We start from the raw sequence: 10,959 nt of genomic DNA, 5'->3' as shown, positions 1-10,959 counted from the left end.
ATGTCACGCACCGAGCCCTTTCCTTAGCAAGAAAACCGCCGAAGACCAATCCCTGGGCTGCAATTTGTACTTAAGGTTTAAAGTTACATACGCGTCTGCCCTGTGTCAATAACATTGGACGAGAGGCTCGTAGAGTACAGAGGAGTCGCACGGATCGGCAAACATCTGACGCGACGGTGTGAGGAGGAGATTCTCTTAAAACGGGCCACAGCGAGACACTAAACCTCCATTTGGCACCCGTAAAAAGCCCATCTGCAGGCCCAGGAAGGAGAGAACGTCAACCAACAACATTAAACATGACTTGAGTATAACGCTCTCCTCCGTCCAACATTCTCTCACAGGTCTCCCTGCGAAGAGAAAAGGGATTTCCATGCTTCTCTAGTTCAACGGCTGCTTCAGACGGAACGTTCTGGATCTGGTTAGTTTTATTGCTGATGACTGATCTGTCTGAATCCATTGGTTTTATGTCCTTGTGTGTTGGGATGGACGGCGGGGTGACTAACGGGGATTGCGTGCCCTTTCTTTTCCACCGACGTTGGAAATTGGGCCTGGATCAGGTCGCAGACACATGCTCAGTTCGTCAAGAAAAAGGGGGATTAAAACAAGTGTTCAGCAGAATCTGCTGTAATTACTCCCCCTTTAACTTTTGACTTAATTGGCAAATTGAGATGCGGTCTGTCTGGGCAGGTTTTTCTCTCCCTCCGGCTGGCCATGAGGCACTAATATCTCAGGCTGGTACAGTCTGGCACTAGGTAGGGATGCTGCCTGTGTGTGTGTGGGTGTGTGTGGGTGTGCGTGGGTGTGCGCGCGCCAGGCTTTCCACCGGTGGAGGACGAGGAGCGGTGACGCCACACAAGAGGCGGTAAAAGCGTGTGTGTTTTTGAGGGAAGCTTATACACGTACACCCTGCATATGCTGGTGCCACATCAAAGCGGGCCCCCTCCGTGGAGTGCTGGGTGGTCTCCTCAGCGTCACGACCAGCCGAGTGAGGGTTGGGGGGGAGGGGGGTTGGGGGGGAGGGGGGGTTGGTGAGGATGGGGCCGGTGTAAGTTACCGAACCACAGGCAACCTGTTCAGTCTAACTGCGTAGCCAAGGCATGCAATGAGTTTGCTTTGCAGAGAACAGGAACAGTACGAGTGCAGACTAAGAGGAACAAATGAGAAACGTTGCGCGCGCGCACACACACACACACGCGCGACCCGACACACACTCCCACGGCCCTTCCGCACCCGCTCAGAGAGAAAAACACAAACGGTCACGTGGTAGACTGTAGGAACATTAAAGCTTTCAGACACACACACACACACATCTTCCACAGGCACACACGCCGTACACACTGTACACGCACACCAGATCCACACACACGGCGTACACAGATACACACGCACCATACTTAGATGCGCACACACACCGCACACACACACACACGCGCAGCAAGAACCCATGCAAAACACACAGACCTCACACTGCTTGAGTGTGGGCCTCTCTTCCCGGGTGATGTATAATGATACCCATAACACCATATAAATCTGGGAGCAGCTCCGTATTCATCAGTGTAGATTTACCCCGCTGTCTCTCCTTTTCACTTTCATCCCCCTCCCTTCTTCCTTTCTCCCTCCAGCTCGATCATTCATGCTCCCCCTCTCAGTTCTCTCTCTCTCGGTCCTCACACCCTCTCATCATCTCTCTATCGCACTTCTCTATCATCCCCTGTTGCTCAGCCCCTATATTTCTGTCCTCCTCGTCACCTCCTCGCTTTCCGTCTCTCCTCTCGCCGTAGCCTCCTTTGGAAAGGAGGCGCTCCTCTCTTTCTTTTCATTTACCCCGCCCCCCTCCCCCGCCCCTTCCCATCCACCCTTCGTTCCTCCTCTATCCTCCTTCACCTCTCCAGACCCTCCTGCTTTCTCTGTTCCTTCTCGTCCATCAGCTTCCCCTCTCGTTCTCCGTCGGGCCCAGGAGGGTAATGAACGTCCCGTTTATAGGGAGTCACAGGTTCACCCCTCCTTCTGTCAGGCCCCGCCCATAAATCAGCCATCCCAGCATGCAACTGGCAGCCAGCACTCACTGGAATGTCCTGCTTTCTCTCGTGCTCTCTCCCTCCTCCTCTCCTCGTCCTCCCTCTCTCTTTCGCTTCCCCTCTCCTCCGTCCCTCTCTTTGGCCTTCTCCCCGCTCTCCCTCCCTCCCTCTCTCTCTCTCTCTCCTCCCCTTCTTTCCGCCTCCCTCCCACAGCTCCCTCCTTTTCTCGCCTTATCTCTCTTCCTCCCTCTCTCCCCTCTTCCTCACCCTCTCCTCTGTCTCTTCACCTGCCTCCTCCCTCTCGTCTTCCCCCTCTCTTCCTTCCTCCCCCTCTCTCTCTTCCTCCCCTTCTTTCCGCCTCCCCTCCCCGCTCCCTCCTTTTCTAGCCTTATCTCTCTTCCTCCCTCTCTCCCCCTCTTCCTCACCCTCTCCTCTGTCTTCTTCACCGCACTCCCCCCCTCTCGTCTTCCCCTCTCTCCCTTCCTCCCCCTCTCCCTTCCTCCCCTCTCCCTTCCTCCCCCTCTCCCTTCCTCTCCCTCCCTTCCTTCCCCTCTGTGTCTCCGTACTCAGAGCCCAGTGTCTCCAGTCTTGGCTTGGGGGCAGGGCAGGGCAGGGCAGAGCGGGGGCCGGCTGCTGCACAGCCCTGTGTGTTCTCAAGCTGGGGCCGAGTGTAATATGATCAAGTCCTGAAGTCATCAGCGAGAGGAACACTGCACAGCCCCCTGCTCTGGCTTCCCCTCCCAGTGATGTCCCCTGTCAGAGGAGCAAGAGACAGAACCTGTAGATAACCCAGACGGGGCTGCTCTGCCCACGGGCCCCTCCGCCGGGCCCCCAATATGATTTCCTGTCGGCCAGCGAGGAGAACAGAGGAGAGACGTTCGAGTCTCGCAGCGTTTGTGGAGACAAATGGGAGGGTTACTGAGATAACCTGGATATGGAGGGAGGGACCCCGGCACCTGACTAGCCAAGGTCAATCGGATAGAGGGTGTTACTTTGTACTTCGAGAGAAGACATACAATTAATGTGTAAGAGTCAGACTCTTGTGTGTGTGTGTGTGTGTGTGTACGACCAAGGCCCTTGAGGACATTCTCCTTGACTCCTCTCCCCATAAACAGATCCAGCCATAAGGACTCTCCAGTCTGGGCTCGGCCCAGCCAGATAAGCGGCCTGCTCTCCTTCACAGCCAACACAGTGCACGCAAGGTCAGTCAGATCACACAGTAAATTCTTACATGAAATGCATCTGACAAACTAGGCCTTTAACTTGAGTTATGTCTCCCATCCACTGACACTGGTCATCCGTGGAATGCCGTTACAGAGTCTGCTTAACATCTGGCCAAACACACTTCAGCAGGGAGGAGTCAAATTAGGAGCATTTCCTGCAATCTGCAGGGAGCGGAGAAGGTCATCTTTCCTGGAACACGGGCAGACGAAGTGAAACATAAAGCAGGGCAGCCATAAAACGCCTCCTCTCCACTTGGTTAGGCTTTTTACTGTGAGGGGGGAAAAGCAAAAACACAGCAGTCAGCCAGCCAGCCGGCAAGCCAGCCAGCCAGTCAGCAGCTAGCCAGTCAGCCAACCAGTCATCCAGTCAGTCAGCCAGACAGCTAGCCAATCAGCCAGTCAATCAGCCAGTTAGTCAGCCATCCAGCCAGGCAGCCAGCCACAAGGTCAGGCTGGGGAGAGAGTGGATATCGATATGATCCACGGCCTTATCCTCCAGCTCCTCCTACACCTGGCTCTGGGTATCGGGGACGGGGCCCTGGGTAGGTAGCTCAGATGGCCCCTCGCTGTTGTGTGCAGGTGCTGTCTAGCCCATGGGGCTCAATCAATGTACACGTGCTCCACTGACGCTCATCTGTTCTGAGTGCTACTGTACATCAATACAAACGACTGCTAGGCCCTAGCGCTCCTAAACACACACAGACACGCACACACGCATACACGGGTACGTCTTGATTATTGGTCGAGTTTGCACAGCATCAACAAGGCTGGGTAGAGGTGTTGAGAGTCAAGTCTGGCCGACAAGAGATCCATAGCCTCCGGCATGTGTTGCTGACCTATCAGGAAGGGGAGTCGTGACACGCAACCTGTTGATAGCTGTTCCCGAACACGCCTGAATCGTCACAGCGGGAAAGAAACAAGCCCGGCTGCCTCTCTCTACACAAAGAAATGAAAATCATATATTTTCCCGAGCTGTGCTCTATAGTGTTGGCACTGTTGGATGTAAAAAATGAAAACGTTCTCTTCCAACGTAACCATTAAACAGAGTTTTAACAGCATGGCTGTAAGCACACATGTTGGCGGTCCTCTCTCTTTTTTTAATATAGGTTTCATCCATTAGCTATAAAAACTTTGTCACCGCCTCTGTGTTGGGCCAGTTAGTGTGGAGCTGGGAGATTGGCCTGCCGAGAATGGATCAGGAAGGAGAGAGAGAGAGAGAGAGAGAGAGAGAGAGAGAGAGAGAGAGAGAGAGAGAGAGAGAGAGAGAGAGAGAGAGAGAGAGAGAGAGAGCAGAGAGAGAGAGCGAGAGGAGAGAGAGAGAGAGAAAAAGAGAGCGAGAGAGAGAGAGAGCGAGAGAGAGAGAGAGAGAGAGAGAGAGAGAGAGAGCAAGAGAGAGAGAGCAGAGCGAGAGAGAGAGGAGAGAGAGAAGAGAGAGAGAGAGAGAGAGAGAGAGAGAGAGAGAGAGAGAGAGAGAGAGAGAGAGAGAGAGAGAGAAAGGCAGGGAGCTGGTTAGCCCAGAATCTCAATCCGGGAGTCCTCACATCCCAGGGACAAGGAGCAGCAGCTTTCAACAGGCCGTCACAATCCAACCACAGGCCAAGCCCGGCCCCGCTCTGGCACGGGCCTGCTGGGACTGGCGGTGGAGGAGGGGAGAGGGGGAAGGAACCAAAGGAATAAAGGAGAGTTATTAGGGAGCGAGGGGGGAGAAGGAACCTCTGATATGTTTTGACATGAAAAAATAGCAATTGTGACAGCGGCACTTAAACAGTATCCAAATCCTCCCCTCTCACTCACCCTTTCATTCTCCCTCCTTTCTTCCCCTCCTCCTCCTCCTCCTCCTGCCTTCCCGGCCCCGTTCCACACAGAACCCGGCTCAAAAGAGAGTCGTGAAACGGATAGCTCAAATGGCATTCCAGAAAGTGCCATTTCTCTCGGGCCTAGCTGGAAGACAGAGTGTGGGTGCAGACACACCAGCCCTCCCTTTTGTTCCAGTGGGAGCCGAATAATGACCGTCCTGGCTAATGGCACAGCTCACCGGAATCCTTAACACTCAGGCGTTTTCACGAGCGCTCATGAACACCAGCAGGCCGGGTCGGTCTGGCCTTCGACGTCACCGAACGCTCCTCTGAGTCACTCCTGCTGCCTGCTGCCTCGGACAGACACGTGTCAAAGCCACCGCTGTTGACGGTTGCATGATGCAGTCTGGGCAAGTTGACTACGCATGTTGTCGGGTTGTGTTTTGCATTCGATGTGCACCGACGTCACGCTCTTTCTGGGTATGAACTCGGAAAACTGTTGGTTTAACCATTCCTACGTCTGCTACTATGCATATCGGCGGCGTATCAAAGCGTTCAGGTGTTGCATTGTTTGTGTGTGCTTGTGCGCGCCCGCATGTATGTTTTTTTTTAGAGAGTGTCTACGAGAGAGAGAGTCGGAGTGTGTGTGTCAGTGAGAGTATGGTTTTTTCTCCGTGCTGTATTTGTTCTGGCACAGTGTTGTATTGTGGGGCCGAGTTCACAGCCCACAGATAAGAGAGCAGTAATGTCAACATGGGTGGCAGTGAAGAAGCCTCCTGGTTATGTTGACATTGTACACCACTGCTTGTTTGCTCTGACCACAGAGTAATGACCATTCCAGCCCGCTCAGAAGTGGAGCCCCCTACTGGGTCGGCCTGGGACACTAGCAGCCGGCTAGGGAAAACAGGAAGAAATGTAAGCAGGACCTAATGGTGAAACTGAGACCATGACTCTGCAGTTTGTCCAAACCGGCGACGTCAGCAGAGGAATTCATGTGGGAGAATCCACGTGGAATTAGAGAGAGAGAGGGGGGGATTTAATTAATTTACTTCTTCAAATATAGTCCCTGATTCCTATCAGCCAGTCCCATAATCATTTCAGTCAGAGCTCTCATTATCCAGCCCCCCCAACCCCCATCTGCCCCTCCTGCTGCCCTCTTCTGTCTGTGTGGCGGAGAAGAACCAGCGCTTCCCACAGTGTCCTCAGCAGGGCAGGGAAGGGTGAGTCAGATTTATAGTTAGCACCTGAGTGAGTAAGGTGCACAGAGGCTGCACACACACACACACACACACAGAGGAGCACATACACAAGAGACTGCACACACATCCAGGGGATCACAGACATATAGAAAAACACACACATACAGAGGAGCACACAGACTCCAGACTGCAGCTAAACTCAGGATGACCTCTCCTTGGATAATCTATGACAGCCTAGCAAGACCTTGTGGAGTGCCTTTGTGTGTGTGTGTGTGTTCTTGCAGTTTGAGAGCTGCTGTCCACACATACACACACTAAAGCAGCTGGGTACGGGATCCAAACCAAATTCATTATGATTATGTATTTCTAACAATAACGCTCAAACCACAGACCAGCATAAAGGCACCATAACAACTAGAGCAGTGAATTATTTACAGTCAGAAAGTATACCCTGTTTAATGACACACATCCTCACCACAAACAGAATGCACCCGCCAACATGTCAGAACGTATGAATATTTACTTAAAACACATCCGCTAAGACAACCTTTTTGTTCGACACGATTTTAACGAGATACCGAGAGCCGCTTTCTCCAGCCTGCACTGGTTCTTACTCTCTCTCCACCGTTTCTCTCTCTCTCTCTCTCTCTCTCTCTCTCTCTCTCTCTCTCTCTCTCTCTCTCTCTCTCTCTCTCTCTCTCTCTCTTTCCTACACAGTCTTTCAGTTCTTAGCCCTGTCGTGGAGCCAGTGCTGTGCTTGAAAGATCTGGTGAAGCTGAATCCCATTGAGGGAAAGCAAGAGAGAAAAAGAAAAAGAAAAAAACAAAACAAGTGTAGGAAAAAAAGATGAAAAGTGACAAATGAGAGATTTCCTTCACAGGCCCATAAATCAAGAGACGCAGGCAGGGGCAATACGAGGCCGCCTCGGAAAAGCCAAACTTTTCCCTCTCACAGCCAACACTAACCACCTCTCTCCTACACGAACGCACACACACACACTGTCTCTCACACACACACACACACACACACACTCCCCAGATGGTGTGTACTGGAATGACATCCTTGCTCCCCCAATCTGGGTTCTGGCAGGGCGTCCAGGCTGCCTGGCACAGACGGAGGCTCATAAAATCACTCCCAGTTAGAGGCGGCGCGAGCTTCAAAGCGGCAGCCTTCAAACCAGCCTCTATAAAGAGCCTCGTGCGCGCGTGCTCAAATAAACCCTGCTCACGCTGTCACATAAAAACACACACACGGGGGGGGGGGGGGGGGGGGGGGGGTTTCGTGAGCACAGGTGAGAGGGATGGGCCTCACCAGACAGGGGAGAAGGGGGGGGGGAGACGGCTCCTCGGAGTGGCTGCCACATGCGCCCTCGGTGGGGGAGCGACAGACACCGGCACACTGGGGGGGGGGGCTCCCTGGATGTGCTGTTTGGGAAGGGAGAGCGGGGAGTGCGGTCGGGGGAACGCTTCCCAGCTCTGAGGGGCGTCTGTGGGCGCGTCAATCCCTGGGAGTGCCTTTTCAAATGGGAGCCATGGGACGCCACATATGTGTGGGGATAGAGAGCTCCGCGGCGGCCGTCGGGAGCGGCCGAGACCCTCGCATGGCGCCCAGAAACTGGAGACGGAGTCCCACCCCACAGCCCGGAGTCCTGATGGACACCCAGAAGGATTTAGGATCTGCTTTCAGTCTCAATGTTTACCATCTGCTCCGATGGAAAAAAAGAGCACACAGAGCCGAAGGAAGCTCGGTAAACTGACAGACGAGACAGTGTGTATGGTTGTGCGTGTGTGTGTGTGTTTGTGCATATTGTATGTGTATTGATCCTCAAAGGCTGTGAAGCAGCTCCGCTTTCTGAAAAAGATCCATCATAATCATACATACACACACACACACACACACACACACACACAAGCATACAAACTCATTGTGTAACAAAATACATACAGTACAGCCTGCATAACAGCACTGAAGCCAAACAGCCTTAACGCCCCTCAGTATCGCTGCTGACCCATATTCAATAGTGAGGCATTACAAAGCAAAAAACAAACAAACATGAAATAGGTGAATGGTCCATTCCACCCCCCCCGGTCTCCTTTCATTTGGTACAATCCTTCCAGCCTCCATGTGTTCAGTCAGACAGTGGTGGCGCCCCATTACCGCGATGACCAACTCTCTCCTCATACCTCACTGATCCGTCACACCAGCCTCAGGAAGGACCAGAAGCACTGAGCCCGGAGAATAACAAGCTCATGCCTTGTTTTCCTCCCGATCAACCGCCTGTTTCCACAACACAGAAACAGTCGTGCTCTAACGCACACACACACACACCTAGGCACACAAATACACAAGCACACACACACACACCGTTACAGTCAGGGTTATTCAGCCACCTTGAACCACAGCTGGACTGTGACCCACCTCCTCAGGATTCCACAAATACACAGATCTCTTAGTCGCACACACACACACACACTCCATGCTCTTCAGTCTAATCCTAGCCCTTAACTACACCAGGACACAATCAAGGGAGCCACATCCACAGCAGACTAGTCATGTGACCACTAGCCAGAATTCAGCTGACCCCTCCCTGCAGCTGCCATGGTGATTTCTGTGTTCCTGCTACTGGTAAAATCAGATAGGACACGGCCATTATCGACCGTAGACACAAACAGACAGTCCAGATGCCGGGAATGCCAATTCCAATGTGACTCACGCTGAGAAATAGTTAACTACAAGTTTAGAACCTGCTAGAAGGCGAGGATCGAGCTCTCGTGGCATGCTACCTAAAAAACTCCAAACGCCCCATGGATGTAGGGGAGTGGTGCTGTTAGAAAGCATGTGAGAAGGCTAGGATGTGAGCTGGAGATGGATTTGGGGTAGTATGGTAGTGGTAGGAGAGAGAGGCCGGGGGGGGTGGGGGGGGGGGGGGGGGGGGCGGAAGAGGCCGACCACACCAGCCCCCCCCCATTCTGCCCCCTCAGCAGCCGGCCACTTTGCAACCTCTGTCTCTCTCTCACTCTCACTCCACCTCTCTCACTCTCGTTTTCTTTTTCTCTCACTCTCTCTCCCTCTCCTTACAATCACAGGGCCCTTGATTGCTCTTTCCCGTGAGCTGACTCCCACAAACATATACACACAGACGCACGCACAGAAAACACACACTGTCAAAGACGTACCAGCCGAGTTAGAACGACAACAAAAAATTCCAACCACAAGAAAACCAAGAGGAGCGCGACCCCATGATTGAGCGGAACAGAATTGTATTACCAACACAAGTTCGGGCTCTCTCTTTTACACCCTCTCTCTCTTCCACTCACTCACACACACACACATCATTCCATTATGGAGTATAACCAAAAGGCAGTGAGCCATTTCAGCAGCCTCCTGACAGGCAGCCAGGAGAACGCTCTGACAGTGCATTAGCCAACATGTAATCATACCACGACCTCACTGCAATTAGAAGCATTTCTCCTTTTTTTTTTTGGGTGGAAACGGAGTGTTCTCCCACCACTAATAGTTTACTTTACTGCAACAGCTGACAAGCCAGGCTCGTACCACCACACCCCTCCTCCTACTCCTCCACACACACACACACACACACACGCCGCACAAACACAAACGCACACAATCTCTCCCAGCTGTGGCTCAGCTGCCAGTGTGGGAGATCAAACAGGATCCCAGGCGCAGAGCTGGACTGGATCTCCCTGGTGGAGCTCAAACTAATCTCCCGAGTCCACCCGGAGCCTCGTCTCACCTGGAGTCTTCTCTACTCCACAGGCTGGGGAGAGCAGTGGTTTTGACAGAGAGGAATAACTGGGAAGTGGCGAAACAATAGAAAAATAAAACCATTACACTCCATAACGTCGAGGGGCTAGATGAGGCGGGTGTGTGAGGGCGGGCGGCGAGATAGCGAGAGAGAACGCCGCCTAATGAAGACTGAGGGAGCGAAGGCGCGCCACATACTGATGCTATTGCTATTAGCCCGTGAGCTTGTGCACTCGGGTGTCACTTCAAAGCATTCCCCACTATTAATCAGACCGTGTTCAGTCCTCCAGTGAGCCCTGCTAGCTTGGCGGCTAACTACCCCCCTCAACATCCAACACAATGGAGCCATCATTACACCCATTACGCTACGCCTCGGCCAGACAGCACACCTTTATCTAAGCATATACCTTACATACTCACGGCCAATTAATTTGCCTGCCATGTCAGAGAATAGTGTGTGTGTGTGGGGTGGGAGAGGGGGTGTGGGGGTAGATTTGGCTGTTTGTGTGTGTGTATTTCAAGGGGGCACCTGGCTCCAGCTGCATAGAGTGGGCACTCGGCCTCACCTCGGAGGCTCTCTATTAGAGCACCTGCCAGCGACGGGAACCTGGCTGGGCCGGACAGGCCCAGATCTGGCCCCTCACCTGGCTTCCCCAGCACATACATGGATCACCCTGGATCACACCGTCCATTCATCCCCCGGGGATTAGTTTCAAGGCCTCTTCTGTCTCTTTAAAGGGACATTCTATACAATGCTAAGCCTCAGTATAAACCTTTTGGTCGTTGTTTTGACTACAGTGATGTATGGCACTTTCGATTCACTGGGCTTGGGACAGGTCACTCCTAAAGAGATCATTTTTTTGTTGATGTTCAATCATGACGTACTATTAAAGCCATTAGCATTTTGACCTCGTTGGGGATGAATGTGACACCCGGCGGTCCGCTCCTCTCCCTCTGC

At 52.8% G+C, this 10,959-nt stretch overlaps 1 protein-coding gene across 1 annotated transcript in view; it reads right to left on the bottom strand.

Moving 5' to 3' along the window:
* The window catches only part of LOC136940542 (BAH and coiled-coil domain-containing protein 1), a 28,691-nt gene extending 18,024 nt beyond the window's left edge, over positions 1–10,667 (bottom strand). The window contains 1 exon segment of the mRNA XM_067232729.1: positions 10,568–10,667. Coding sequence (XP_067088830.1) covers positions 10,568–10,667 — 100 coding nt within the window.
* Positions 10,668–10,959: the final 292 nt, after the last annotated feature.

This window comes from Osmerus mordax, chromosome 3, assembly GCF_038355195.1.
Source record: "Osmerus mordax isolate fOsmMor3 chromosome 3, fOsmMor3.pri, whole genome shotgun sequence".
Taxonomy (NCBI): Eukaryota; Metazoa; Chordata; class Actinopteri; order Osmeriformes; family Osmeridae; genus Osmerus; species Osmerus mordax.
The sequence above is the reverse complement of the archived record's forward strand: the minus strand, read 5'-3'. Positions and strand labels throughout refer to the sequence as shown.